The 15,011-nt window shown below is 31.4% G+C and overlaps 1 protein-coding gene and 2 long non-coding RNA genes across 23 annotated transcripts; 1 reads left to right on the plus strand and 2 right to left on the minus strand.

The window, feature by feature from the left end:
• Positions 1 to 8,131: 8,131 nt before the first annotated feature.
• On the minus strand, positions 8,132 to 9,289 carry LOC111010992 (uncharacterized). Its single transcript, XR_002601397.2, has 3 exons — positions 9,150 to 9,289; positions 8,848 to 9,013; positions 8,132 to 8,627 (listed from the first exon to the last, which is right to left on the minus strand). It is a non-coding gene; the product is annotated as an uncharacterized LOC111010992 (long non-coding RNA).
• On the plus strand, positions 9,012 to 13,107 carry LOC111010991 (uncharacterized). 21 transcript variants are annotated; one of them, XM_088121067.1, is made up of 14 exons: positions 9,012 to 9,376; positions 9,938 to 10,049; positions 10,203 to 10,315; positions 10,405 to 10,527; positions 10,619 to 10,824; positions 10,919 to 10,994; positions 11,208 to 11,294; positions 11,388 to 11,468; positions 11,574 to 11,606; positions 11,873 to 11,926; positions 12,016 to 12,057; positions 12,147 to 12,225; positions 12,306 to 12,376; positions 12,717 to 13,107. In XM_088121067.1, exons 1-14 carry the CDS (start codon positions 9,221 to 9,223, stop codon positions 12,792 to 12,794), a joined length of 1,311 nt encoding a protein of 436 aa, XP_087977193.1. In that variant the 5' UTR covers positions 9,012 to 9,220; the 3' UTR covers positions 12,795 to 13,107. The 21 variants fall into 21 exon arrangements, 13 of the variants coding, with proteins under 13 accessions (XP_087977193.1, XP_087977192.1, XP_022140286.1 ...); XR_015789386.1 differs by lacking the exon at positions 11,873 to 11,926 and having other exon boundaries at positions 11,960 to 12,057; positions 12,717 to 12,786; XM_088121066.1 differs by having other exon boundaries at positions 11,208 to 11,468.
• LOC148212655 (uncharacterized) lies at positions 12,963 to 13,633 on the minus strand. The gene is made up of 2 exons (XR_015789392.1): positions 13,422 to 13,633; positions 12,963 to 13,345 (listed from the first exon to the last, which is right to left on the minus strand). It is a non-coding gene; the product is annotated as an uncharacterized LOC148212655 (long non-coding RNA).
• Positions 13,634 to 15,011: the final 1,378 nt, after the last annotated feature.

Raw genomic sequence — 15,011 nt, forward strand, 5'->3', positions numbered from 1 at the left:
TACTGCACGTGGGACAGAACTAAAGCAACGTATGCATTAAAGCCCGCAATTTATATTGCAATAGCATACAACTTACTCGATTCACCTTAAATTGCTCTCAACCAACACAATTTTGACACCTCATTTTTTAAATTAGTTTTAAAACTATGCATTACTTTATTGAAAGATCCGTAGAGAAGTTGTATTTTAAATTTTAAATTTTAAATTCCATCCTCTTTTAAGAATGTTTAAAATGGAAATCTAAGGATTTTTAAATACTACAATGGCAAACAAACATGTATTCATTAATATATATACTTTTCACAGTAAAAGAATTCATTATTTAAAAATAATATTATAACAACTTAAATATCTCTTTCAAATTTTCTTCCCTAATTAAATCCATTATTTGCTTACATATGAATAGAACTGTGAAAACACTTGTCGACAAGGTACTCGTGGTAAAACCCATGGTAGCTAATAATAATGTTATGTTACAATAATTTATTTAATTAAAAAGTCAAAATGAAACCAATTATCAGACACCAATTAATATAAACATGAATCTATTTCCATTTCATTGGGAAAAAAAAGGAAAAAGAAAAAAAAACTAAAGTAACATACATGGAATGGTTCAAAATAGAGTACTAAACACAATGTTTTTTTTTATTATCAAAAATGGATTACAACATACTTTTAGTCCAAGTACTTTCTTCGTTGAAATACTATTTAGTACTTGAACTTTAGTATATAATAATTTAATGTATATAGTTTAAAAGTTGTAACAATTTAATTCATACCATAAAAAATCTTATCAAAAGTATAGTTATTATATAATTAGCAAATTAGTATTTGTAATTTATAAAAGCATTTCGTTAATCATTATTAGTTAATGGATTCATACATATAAAAGAAACTCCATCAAATTTTAACTAAGATTTTTTTTTTACAAGAGCAAGGACTACATTGTTACTTCAATGAACATAAAGGAACAAACCTATTTTTTTACTTGTATATATACCAAAAACACACCCAAATCCAGCTTTATAACCTTTGTTTTAAGCCTACCACCTAACAAATATAATTAAATCTTATTCTAATGGTCACGTTGATGCTATATTAGGCAATTTCTCATCTGAACACGTATCTGAGTATATCTAACTTTATTATTAAAGGTAATAGAAAAAAAACGTTTAAGTACTATTTTGATTTATACACTTTCAGTCTGGTTTCCTTTCATCTATTTTAAAAAATGTCAATTTTGATGTTTGGTCCTTGTACTTTTTAAAAGTGACTAATTGATTCATGTTTGCAAAATTTTAACAATAAAGAACAAAAATAAATATTTCAAAATTTTGACTAAAATATACCAAAGCTAAAAATATATGGACTAAAATTGATATTTTAAAGGTAGGGGAGAAATATGAACCAAAAATTACTGGTATCAAAATAAAAAAAAAAACATGTTAATTAGACTAAATAAGTTTTAAAATTTAGCCACCTGCTCCTCTAAATTTGATGCCAATTAGGTCTTACCCAATTTTAATATTTTTGGTCCATGAGACTCACCAAACATGACATGTTTATTCCTAGATTTGCCATTTGTCTCAAGACTATTTGGCATATAGAAAAAATAAGAATGAAAAGTTTTAGAATATGATGATTTTTATCAATAGAATTATTAACTATAAAAGAATAAGAATTACCACGTGGCAAGTAGGTCTCTCGATCCTTTCTTAAATGAAAGGATAAGTACCAAGAGGTATTGTTCAAACGCACTTCTATAATGGGGCTGCAGGGTTACCTTAATACCTAAAAAAAAGTTCCGTGTATGGAGCCTATAAATATTAAAATGGGATGCTTTGTGAAATATTTTAGATTGCTACAAGCATACAACTTTCTTATTATAAGCAACTCTACTCTCCTTTTCCTAATATTTTGTCTTTGGTAGAGGCTTTTCATATTAGTGAAATTTTAATTTGTCTTGTTCCGTTTAAGAAAAAAAATGTTTCTTTCTTATAAGGCATGGGAGATTGGAAGATTTTGAGTTTAACATTTAAAATATAAATTCATTTCCAATAGTTTAGACTGAGTTTTAGTTGAGTCTTTATAGTTTTAAAAGTTTTAATTTGAAATCTTATATGATTGTCTGGTCTGGTCAAATATCACCGTCATTCTTCAACTATATTTCTTTTACCTATATGAAAATCCACTCATATTTTTCTCCTGAGTTTTCCCCTGTAGAACCTAATGCATTCAACTATGTGAATAGAAACCACCACCTCATTGTCATGTAAATTGAAAAATGTGTCACTTATTCAATGAGATAACGACTAGAAACAACGATGACCATTTGTAAAGAGTCTAAATTGAAAATTTCAAAACTATAAACACCAAAATTTAACCGAAACCATAAAAACTATATTTAGCTCCTCAAAACTAGGTACCAAATTAAAACTTAGTCCATAGTTTAAAGTATTTAAAACAAACTATTCTGAGAAAATAACATCTCTAGATTTCAAATTACCATTTTGTTATTCAACTAGACTAGCTATTATTGAGAAATTATCGTACTGTTTACTTTTTCAAAAAAAAAAAAAAACCTATTTTACTTTTAATTTTTCGTTTTGTAAAAATCAAACTTATAAACCCCACTCCCATATACCCATATGTATACTACTTTATTTTGCTATCTAAATTTCATGCCGTCTTCAAAATCTAAGTCAAATTTTAAACATTACAAATTTTTTTTTTGAATATACATTTTCATTTTTAAAATTAAACTAAGAAATCCAATATACCTTAAAAGAAAATAAATTTAAAAAATTAGAATGACACAAACATAATTATTAAAAAGTAAAACCCAAAATCATTTTAATAATTTAAGTTAATTTGTTATTTTTTATCTTTATTTTAATTGAGATAAAACTTGACTCCTTGACGAAGAGCACCTTGTTTTTAGTTAAATATTTAATAATCCATTATTTTTTAAATTAAATTTTTATTTTTTATTTCTCTTATAGTTATCAAATATATGAGGACGGCAATAACGCTTTTACTGGTCATGAATCAAATTTTATCCATTTAATTTTGAAATCAAATTCACGCTCGTGGAAAGCACGTGCCTCACGCTCCCAAACTCCATCAAATTCTCCCTCCGTCTTCACAGACAACTTCTCCACGATTCTCTGCAAAACCATAAACTCTCTCTCTCCAAATCTTCAAGATTCCATAAATCACGAGTCGTTTCAATTTCTCTCTCCTCAACTCAACCATGGAATCTTCTCCCATTAATTCCCACTCTCACTCTCCCACTTTCCTCTCCCCCAATGGCCGGAGCGCACCGGACCTGGATTTCTCCAACCACATCGAAATGACCACCCTCCAATCCTACACCAGCCTCAAGGACCTCTTGCCGGACACACCTCCGCCGCCGCCCTCTGCCGCCTCGCCCTTCTCCAGCTCCGTCGAGCTTCCGATCAAGAACCCACTCGTCAAGCACGCCGCCTTGGCTTACCTGCAGCCCATGCTCGCGCCGCCGGCCGCTGGAGACGCCGGGTTTATGCGGAGCCTGAAGAAGCACGGATTCGGATGCATCGAGTGGCTCGGCGCCGTCGTTCTGGCGGTGATCGGAGAGATTCCCGGCGGAGTGAGGAGGTGGGACTGATCGGAGTGGCCGCGGACGAAGCTTCCAGTTGACTGGTGGATAGGAATTGACCATTTTTATTTTTATTTTTTTGTTTTTGTTTTCTCAGCTTTAAAAAATGAATTTGTGTAATTTTGCCTTTTATTTTCGGTGGGTGACGTGTAATTAAAATTTTAAACTGAGATTTGTTCATAATATCATAATATAATATGATGATTCGTGGGTGCCTATTAATGGTTGAAAACTATTCCTATTTGTTTGGTAAAATATTTGTTTTTCTTTTTAGCATACTGACACGTCAATATTTTTGAATGGTACAACCAAGACTTCGTGACAAAAAATAAAACAATTAAAAAATAAATAAAGAAAATGTCAGGTAGGATCAAACTTTATGGGGCATGTTTTCCCCATTGTTTAATACATTAAATATCTACTAATGTGAACTCAAAAAAAAAAAAGAAAAAAAATCTACCCATGCAGCTAAAAAAATGAATTTTTTTTAAATAATAGTGATGTGATTTATGGCATAAGATGAAATTAGACCGAAAAAATAAAAAATAAAAAACTACTTATGCCTTTTATTGAAATTTTAATTTTAAGAATTACCTTGCCAAATAAATTTCCTTGATATTTTTATTTTTTAAAATGAAAATCTTTCGAGGAAATTAAAATAGAATTAAACCAATAAAGTCATTAAAAATTTATTTAAAAGTTACGATTGAATATATAACATCACATCCAAAGAACCGGAACATTTAAGAATAATGGACCAATTATGCAGAATATTTAATAATAATATAGAGTGAGTAAAATAAAACATCAATTAATAATATATTTAAATGTGTGAAAAAAGCTACTAGAAAAAATTATTTTCTAATAGATAAACATAGCCAAATAAAAGAATTATTTAACTAATTTGTGTACAATACAAGTGTCTTTCTGGCAAGAGTTGGAAATCAGCAAGGTGTGGACCCCACCCTAAATGCCAGGTGGACGATCGGCTGTGGTAGCAAATTCCTGGTCCGAGGAACGCGCGTGACGTATGGAACATGTACTTGACGCATTTATAAACGGCAGTTATTTTCTGTTTTTAACGGCAGTTAGTATTTCATTTTCTAAAGATAAACGGCAGTTAGTTTTCTTATAACTTATGCACAGATACAACCGTCACGCGGATCGTATTCTACTCGCGGTGAGATCGATTGCAGCAACGCACCACGTGCACACGCATTGGCCCCTGAATCTGAATTCCTCGTGAGACAAACTCTCGCACGTGCGGCTACGTGTTCTACTCTCTTACTCGTCTATTAGATAATTAACAAAAGGATATTCTACTTTTACTCAAACTTTATTAACTATTTTTCTTTCGCAAATGAAACTTTATTAACTTTTTGTGAGATATTCAATCACTGGCATCAATTTATATATATAGAGAGAGAGGAATAATTTCTAGGGAAAAAAAAATTTAATCCATAAATTTTGTATGAGATTGAGATGGGAGGGGAGGTCCATTGATATTAAATAATTATTTATAAAAGAAAAAAATTATGGTTAAACCATGGAGGGAGGAGGGAGATTAAAAAGTTTGATTTGATACCATAATTTAGAAGAAAAAAATCCAAAAAACAAAATAGAACTTTCTAAAATTAAAGGGTAAATTTTCTTAATTTCTATTGGTTAGTCTGTTTTAGTAACTTAACTAAAATAAAAAGTGATTATTATTTATGACACACATTATATATTTTTAAACATTATTATAATAATTATTCAAAAAAGTTATTAATCAGATTACTTTGGTCTCATTTTTTTAATCTCTCATTTGCCCTTTTCATTTTATTTCTACTTCTATTGTGACCATCTTTCAACTTTTACCAAATATTTTTTATTCTTAAGATGATAAAGCTTATTTTTTTCCCAAAAAAACAAAAAGGGAAAAGTTTGGAAATAGTGGTTTAATTAACTATTTTTTTCCTCTAATGGGAAAAACAAACGCGGAAATGACGTACTTAGATTTGAAATCAGTCTGGGCCCAGTTCGATGGAAAACCCATGGGCCCAAAGTTTTAGTCTTTGCCGACAATGGGGCCCATCTTCCTTGATTTCAAGGGCACGAATTTTTAGTCCTAATCCTAAAGTAAATGTCATCATTCATAATTTTTAATTTTTAATTCTATTATTTTATTACTAAATTCTATATTATTATTAAATACTAGTGATAGTAATATGAAAATATTTTATACTAATTTAGTATGAAAATGATCATTCCATTACCTTGGATGAAACAAACCATTTTTTTTGTTAGTGCTTTATTTTTTTCCCCTAGGTTGGTGGTGTTTGTTGGATTCTTTATTAAGTTTAAATACTATTTTCATAATTGTATTTTTTATTTTAATCCCTATACTCCTAAATTTTGTTTCGTTTTAGTCTTTATACTTTTAAACGTTTATTTTGGTTCTTGTGCTTTAAAAAATGGTCAATTTAAGCCTTATTTACAAAAGTGTAATGTAATTTTTTTTAGTATAGTGTAATGTAAATTTAATACCCATAAAAACTCTTTAATTCAACTTTATGGTTACATTTCAAAAAAATTTAGTAGGTAAAATGTCACGTTAAAATTGTAATCATAATCATAAGAATTGAGAGTATATGGACTAAAATAGTATTTAAACAGTTTTATTATTATTATTTATATGCTATTTGATAGGAGAAATTTGAAAATTTTATCCCATATTTAAAAAATGGTTTTAAGCCTTGTCAAGAAAAAAAATAACATAAATAAAGAAAGAAAAGGGTTTTAAGCACTCCCATGTAGATGGTTTTTTTTTTTAATTTAGAATTTCATATATTTTCCCTAGGTTAAATTGTGCAGCTCATTTTAATGGAACCGAAAAACGTGGTTCAATATAATAAAAGGGTAATTAAAAAAAAATGAAAATCTACCACTTGTGCTTAAAATCATTCCTTTGGAGTGTGATTTATATGTAGCATAAACTTGTAATTAATTATCATCTATATAATTTCATGTATTAATTCTACGCATGATTAAAGGTAGATGCTTAACTAAGACACTTTATAATTCATTATCCACCTTTGTTGTATTAAGGAAAAAAAGAGTCAAACATCAATCAAGTCTAGATGTTATGTCACTGGACAAATATATAACTCATTGCCTCTTTGATGAAAGACAAAGATATACTCCTCCAAATTTAGCTATTTTTACTCATTAAAATTTTTAATATGCAAATTTGTTTCTTTATCATGATCTTATTTTATAACTCTCTCGTATTTGTTGGCCTTCTTGAAGAAATACGGTAATATTCAAACTCTACAAGTGACTTCTGTAAGCTCTATTGGTTTCTTTTCTGATTATTACTACTTATTTGAACTTTAGAGTTGCTTAATTCATATATAAATATATTGGTCTTAATTGGACTTTTCAAATATTTCGCTTTTTATAGGTGAGATAATGGATACTAATTTTTCTAAAGTTTGAGATGGATAGTCGTTATTGAACTTTTAGAAGTGCCTTTTAACCCAAAAATTGGTACATTTTAGCCTGAAAATTTAGAAGAGAGAAGCAAAAAGTACAACTTCTCGAAAAAAAAGCGTGTGTATAGGTCTCTTCAATTTTGTCGCCGATGACTTTAATTTTACAAAATTCGCTGATGATCGTTACGATTAGAAAAAAAATGTCAGAATACCTTTTGCCAACGAAATGTTTAACAATTACGATAATTTTGTGGCGTCGCAAAAGCTCAAAGTTCGAATTTAGATTTTGAAATTTTTTTTTCCTCCTTTTTCAAAGGAGAAAAAGACAACAATAACAGGATCATCAAATAATGTGTAATTGCAAGTTAACAATTCTCCACATTCATCATTAAAGATATCTTTCTATGTTTAAGAGATTTTGCACTTTTTAATCATGTTACATTGATCCTTGTTTGTTCAAATGGGTATCAAACTATCAATCGAAATGTCACCAAAATCTCCACAGAAATGATGTTTTTCCCACATCTGTGGAGAGCAATGATGCAACTGTTAATGTCAATGGTGTAATAGTACAAGACAAAACACACAAATTGATTGATTTGACTAATAATAGTTGATCATATTGTAACTTTGTTCTAGTTCTAAGTTTGGGCATTTTCATAAATTTTGACTATTTTATTTATAAAATTTATCTTTTGATTTGTTTCTAAAGCTCGTCAATCTTTTTTTTTTATTTTTTTATTTTAAGAATAATACTGTAATTCAAACAAAATAGAGAGATTTAAACCTACGAGAGAGTTATTTGTACTTTTTGTTCGACCTATGCTCACCAAATTATTACAATAAATAGTTGCAGTCAACTTTTCAATCCATTAATTAATCAATTTTTAGGTTTTATGCTTTGATTTTTAAGTTATGATTATTGTATAGTTCCATCAAATTTGAACTTTGTTTCAAACCTACCGGCAATCTCAAGTTCAAAGAAGCGTAAAATTTAGAATTTGAAAAGAATCGAGAATGAGTTGAAAAGATTAGGGACTATTTAGTATAATATTTAGCTCTAGTTAATTTAAAACTATATTTGTGACAAACTAATATTCGATTGATAATTGCAGCGATATTGGCATATAGAAGCGTACCAGTTTGTTTTAGGCGTACTATGCGACGAAGACTCTCACCGCCATATTTTCCGGCGGCTCTATTACTTTTCTTAGGCTGATAAATTAGTTCCGGCGGGACAGCGAATTTCACCGTCTGGAATCGCATCCGGTGTTTATTCAGCTTCTTTCATATACGCAAACTTTTATGAAAAATTCCTTTCCATCGCCGCAATCTTTCAGGTTCTCCATTAGCTTTCTTTCGTTTGAGCTCCCTTCATTCTGAATCGAAACCGAAATTGAAAACGAAATCGAATCGGATTGTATTTTGTTTCCCGTCGCTGTTTGTCTCGGCCGATTTTCGCAACAAGAAGGAGGCGACGGCGATGCCGCAAAGTTAGGTCTGAAGACTTCCGTCTGTGGAAGAAGTGATGTCCAGAACGTTTTAAATATGATGGGGATCAAAATGTCAATATATATTTTTTAAAAGCTTAAAAAAAATTAAATACCAAAAAAATGTCAATAGATATATTTGGAACTGTTTATTAATGCGATGACCATATGGACATAACCAGAAAACTAAAAAAAGAAAAAGAAAAAAAAAAGCAGTTTTTAACCATATATGTAACGAACTAACCATGGTTAGACCAATATGAAGATGGTTTCAGTAAAATTTTCCCCTTCATGGAAGACTTAGAGGCTACGCCATCCTCCCACTTTAATTAATCAATTAGTGGATCGCCTTTTCTTTTCATTCCTTCACTTTTTTCTCCGCCTAGATTTGGGCGGTGCATGACTTTTAACTGCAACAACAGACACAGAAGAAAGAAAAGACAAAGGAAAGTGCAAGAAAAGTCAAGAGAGAAATATTTAGTATCAATTTATCTGTGTCCATGGTCGGTTGCCTAAAAGTAAAACCAAATGACAGAGGAAACTGACCTTTTATTTTATATAACATTGCATGGGACCTCTTGCTTTTTTACCAAGAGCAAGAGAGTTGCCTCAAGGAGATGACTAGTTTAAAGCATCTGTTCGTGACGACGTTCATCGAAAGCGTGTCGGGGTTCATGGTGATTCCGAGTATTACAGACCTAACCATGGCGGCTCTGTGTCCTGGACAAGATCATTGCTCTCTCGCCATTTATCTCTCTGCCCTCCAGCAGTTGGTATGTGCCCAAATCCTATCTACATATATATACTTCATTTCCATTAACACCACCCATCAACTTTTTGAAACTGGTTTTTGACATGTTTTTCAAAAAATTAAATGTTCAAAAGAAATACATGGACAGTGATTTTTATGTGTATAATAAAGTAAGTATTCCAAACAAGTGGTTGGTTTCTCATAGTTTCACTTTTTTTTTTTGTCTTCCAATTTCATATAGTCGTAGGACATCTAAAAGTTAACCAATGGACTAAAATAGTCGAAGCTGCTAGTCTTGTTAAGAATTGGCAAAAAAGAGTAAGAGAATGGAGAATCTTTTTTTCTTTTTAGGATATTACGTTCCACAAGATTCGAACGTAAGACCTATAAAGAAAAGTAAAGTAGTAGAATTGGTATAGATTCCATGGAGTTAAAATGGATCCCACTTCTATACTTTCTATAAGAAGAATCTTAGAACTTAACATGGAGATCTATCTAATAAAAGAACAATCTTGGAACTTAAAATGGAGATATCTATCTTTATAACAAAACAATTATTTAATCAGTCAGATATTATCTCCAGATTACAGGGCTTGGAGCAGTGGTGATGACACCAATAATCGGGAATTTATCAGACAGATATGGAAGAAAAACAATGCTGACTCTTCCTATGGCAGTTTCAATCATACCACTAGGTAAGTTTAATTTCAAATCTCATTAACGCTTCTTCCTCCTCCCTATAATTCTACCAGTGAGAATAGGAAGATATGAATGTAAAGTCAACAAATATCATCAGTTAAGTCATCATAAATCACCAGCCATGACGCAAGATTTGAATGATTGTGCAGCCATAATGGCATATAGAAGAACCACCAACTTCTTCTATGCATTCTACATCACGAGGACTCTCACAGGCATGGTTTCAGAAGGCACTACACTTTCACTTGCTCTTGCTTATGTGGTATTCACCATCATTTCTACTACATAGAGCCCAAAATTACTATATAAAAGAATTGCTGCTCTCTTTATTCTCCCCTGTTTCCTTCTCAGACGGACAAAACTTCAGAGGATCAAAGGATTTCAGCGTTTGGAATTCTATCTGGGGTCAAATCTGTAGGTTATGTATGCGGAACCCTTGCAGCTAGGCTCCTTTCAACTGCTGCAGTGTTTCAGGTTTTCCATGGCCTTTTTCTGAACATATTAAAGTCTGCTTTCTTTTGTCTTATCAATCCATATTGTGCTTACTTTGTGTTCTTGTGTGCAGGTGGCTGCTTTCATGTCAATTCTTGGACTAGTGTACATGAGAGCTTTCCTCAAGGAAAGTATTCCAGATAGAAACGAGTTAACCCAGCCGATCATCGAGGAAAACATAGGTGGTGATGATGAGAATGGTCCAGAATTGTTAACAAGAAATCAGTTATTTACAAAGATATCTCCAGTAGCAGATGTTATCTGCTTAATCAGGAGTAGGTAATTTTGATGCTCTGTTAAAATGGTTTCTTTCGATTTCTCTTTTCAATATTTGCAACATGACCAACTCCAATGAAACAATATTCATCTACAGCACAACATTTTCACAAGTAGCAAGCGTTTCCTTCTTCAATAGTCTGGCAGAGAAGGGGATGCAAGCATCACTAATGGTGCACTTCTTGGTCAAGTTTGGAAGTGGAGTTTCCATATTAATTTGATTGTTGGCCAGTCATTGCGTTCCACTTTAATACACAAAATGATTTCTTTAAATAGACATTGACACAGTGAAATAATTTGAACAATTTTAGGACTATTTCTCATCATCAATTTCCATAAACCTCTCACCTTCACCTTCTAACTTTAAAAATATTCCTTTGATACAGTATTTCTTGAAGGCCCGTTTTCACTTCGACAAAAACCAGTTTGCTGACTTGATGATGATTGATGGGGTTGCCGGAGCCACTTCACAGGTATCCTTCACTAATGGGAACAGCTATAATCCTTACTATCTTTTGCAAGATTCATTATGGCCCTTACTCTTTCAAATTTGTGCCATTTTGCAGCTTCTTTTGATGCCCCTTCTGGCACCAGCTATTAGACAGGAGAAGTTGCTTTCAATAGGGCTGCTGGCGAGCTTTACAAGTGTAGGCACCTAATTCTCGTCTAATCTATGTTTTATAATATTATATGCACAAAGCATTGACCTCTCCCCATCCCCATGATGCTGATGATTACCCACTTCAATGCAGATGTTTCTTTACAGCATAGCTTGGTCAGTTTGGGTAATTGCACTCCATTCAGTAGCTAGATTCTTATCCTGTTCAAAATAAAAATAACCATTTTCAGCTCATAATGTAGATAATATAGTTGTATTCTTTTTCCTACCTATTTTATAATTAAAACTTATGGAATATATACAGGTAAGGTAATATGTGCTTGGTAGTCGCTTGATTCTGAGTCTTTAATAATATTTGCTTATCCATCTCCCGAACCTGTCACGTGTCAACTGTCTATTCTCCAATAACCACGATGATTTTAACATCTGTAGGTTCCTTATGCTTCAAGAGTACTTTCAATTTTTACTGTTATCATCAGTCCAATTGTAAGTTTTCCTTGTTTTATTTTCTTCATTAAGCTTGTCTTTGCTCGTGAAAAACCCGTGGCATTCACACAAATTTATGGCTGGAACAGATATTCAACATTGCATCTAAGCAAGTTGGACCAAGTGAGCAGGTCAGTACACTAAAAGAAGCTTCTCAATATTTTGTTCGTTGAACCTCTATCATCATCTCTATTTAAATGACATATTTCTTCCTCACAAGGGAAAGGCCCAAGGATGCATCTCAGGCATTAATTCCCTTGCCAACATTGTATCTCCATTAACATTCAGCCCCTTGATAGGTATATCAATTCTCAAGATTAAGTGTAAAATGTTTCACTACTAAAGGAACTCCATTTAATGACTTCATCAATCCATCCAGCTCTTTTCCTCTCCAAGGATGCACCATTTGACTTCCCTGGCTTCAGTATTATGTGCATTGGGCTAACTTCGGTAAGGAAGTTATAAACCAGCTCTTACCTCTTCTTATGCTTAGATTGTAATGATACAAGCCAGGCAAACGTTCCAGCAAAGAAGATTCGCAAACCAAGATAGAAAAAACTCGTAAAGTTCTTAAGAAAACTGCAGCAACACACCATTTTGATGATACCTTAGATTTAAATTTTTCAACAGTACCCCACCCCCTTAATCTCATACTTGGGTTTATTTCTAAGGGACAGATGAACTAACTCCAAATATTATTCAAGTTCTAAAAGGATTGGCGGCTGTTGTGTTAATTCTTCAAGGTTCTTCTTGCTTTCTGTGTTCACTGAAAACATCTTCTATTTTGCAGCTGGTTGGCTTCACTCTAAGCCTAATGATCCGTGTTGATCCCTTAATATCCAGTCAGAAAACCAACGACTTGGTGTAGGCCTACTTGTCCAGGACACCATGACACAAGGATTTAGGAAATCTCATTTGACACCAGAAGGAGTAGATACATTTTTATGAACTTATTGGTACATACTTTGATCTTGAACCAACACAAGATTACAGATACCCTTGTATATTAGTGCCTTTTAAGAAAACTCAAAGCAGCTACTACAGAAAGTGCATTGTAAATCTATATTGATATTCAATAGTTTTCACAACCCCCAAGGAAAACCTGATTCAATTTTGTACATATTACGAACTTGTAATGTAAAGCCCCAACCCCCAAAGATTGTTATACTTTCTTGACCTCCGATTGAGTGTTAATTACAAACATAAAGCTTCGATGTTTCCGGGGAACGATCCTTCCCCTCTTCTTGAATCCGTCCTTTCAGATTTACGATATCAATACTCTCCACAAGTTTTAGTTTCTGTAAACTTCCGGAATGAACAGACAATGATTATATACGAAAAGCGATGCAACTGAGGAAAACCAGGGGATATTCGAAATTCTCGAACCCTAATTTTGTCCATTGGAAACCATGCTTTCCTCTGCAAGGAGAGGTAAAAGCTCAAAAGAGAAAAAAAAAATGATAATAAATTTGAAAAAAAAAAACAAAAAACGAACCTTTTCATGAGAAATGCCGGCTGAAGAGACCAAGAGGACTCCATGGCGTAATTGATGTGGAGAGCGACACCAGTCGCATAAATAATTTATTAACTAAGCATACGAATAAAACGGCCTCCTACTCATCCAAAAAAAAAAAAAAAAACGGCCTCCTTTTTAGTGCAATGAATTTTTTTAGTACACTTTTTTGTGCAATGATTGAATACAATAATTCCCGGCTGATATCTACTTTAAAGATGTAACAATTTCTCATTTTCTCTAGTTGTGACTTTTTTTTAATATAGTTTACATTACGGTTGAGTTTAATTTTGAATTATCTACTTCAAACAAATTTATTTTTATAAATTTTATGATTTTTTAATTATATTTTAAAAAAGTATATATTATAAAATCTACAAGGGAATTGTTTTAAGTATTTTTGATAAATATTATATATATATACTTTTAGTACAAAGGTGAGAATTAAACCTCTGATCTTTAGGCAATAAGTAAATTGTCTTAAGATGTGTTTGATTGGTGATATGAAAACAAAATATTTAATGAAAAACAGTGTTATATTCCATGTTTTTAGTATTTTTGTGTTTGGTAGCAAATTTATAAATTGAACTCAATTTTAAAAAATTGTTCAAAGTGTTTACTCCTGTATCTGTAAACTAATCCACTAAATATTTAGTTTAATCTAAAATAATATATATTATAAATTTTGTAAAATAGTTATTTTATAATATTATATAAGTTATGATTTATAATATTTATAGTTTTAGCCAAAGACAAAGAAGTTATAATATATAGTATATTTATTAAAAATTTTATTTTTTAAATGTTATTATGCATTTTAAAGTTTTAAATTTAAAATTTGAAAACACTGACTTTTCACTATTATTTACATCACGGAACTCTAAAATAATTTTCAAAACCAAATATGTCAGACGTATATTATTGATTTAGTAAATCTGACACAAAAAATATAGTTAGAAGTAATTTGATCCCAACAAATAGCCCTTAGCCATTAAGATCGTGCATTTGAGAAAAACTTTTAAAATAACTAATTTTAGTAAAGAGTACTTCAATTATATGCATTTTTAATTTGCAAAATAAATAAACATTTTAATACGAAAAATGTAAGTCATCTCAATATTTATCTCTATACTCCTAAAAATATTTTTGGGAATCAAATATTGTTGGACCAAAGCACTCCACACATAGCTTTCTCACAGGGCATTTAAAGTACTCGTCGATTTCTTCTGAAATTCCTGTTGTTCCTTTCATAATTTCTAGCCCCACATTATTATGTGAATTAACTTTTTCCAGTAATCAATGGACTCGGAAGTAGGACAATATTTAATTATCCAATTTCTTTACTAACCAGTTATCAAAAAAGATCCCTCCAACTTTATCAAAAATTGAATAATGGTCATTACTCCATAAATATCTAAATAATTTGTACTATCTATACAAATTATCTGGCTTGGAATAATTTTGGGTCGAGTGATCTGAAAAATTTTCACGCGGCTAGGATGATTGCTGAATTTTTTCTCATTAAAAGTTTGATAATTTATTATATTTTTCAAAAAAAAAAAATCTGTAATA

The sequence above is a fragment of the Momordica charantia genome, assembly GCF_013281855.1.
Source record: "Momordica charantia cultivar OHB3-1 chromosome 2 unlocalized genomic scaffold, Mcharantia_2.0 BLBB01000002.1, whole genome shotgun sequence".
Taxonomy (NCBI): domain Eukaryota; kingdom Viridiplantae; phylum Streptophyta; class Magnoliopsida; order Cucurbitales; family Cucurbitaceae; genus Momordica; species Momordica charantia.

Excerpts from the sequence above, each read along its gene's own strand:
- LOC111010991 (XM_088121066.1), top strand. The coding sequence starts at position 9,221 with ATGACTAGTTTAAAGCATCTGTTCGTGACGACGTTCATCGAAAGCGTG. Across the intron at positions 10,825-10,918 it reads ATCTGCTTAATCAGGAGTAG|CACAACATTTTCACAAGTAG; the intron begins GTAATTTTGATG and ends ATTCATCTACAG. Across the intron at positions 12,226-12,305 it reads AACATTCAGCCCCTTGATAG|CTCTTTTCCTCTCCAAGGAT; the intron begins GTATATCAATTC and ends CAATCCATCCAG.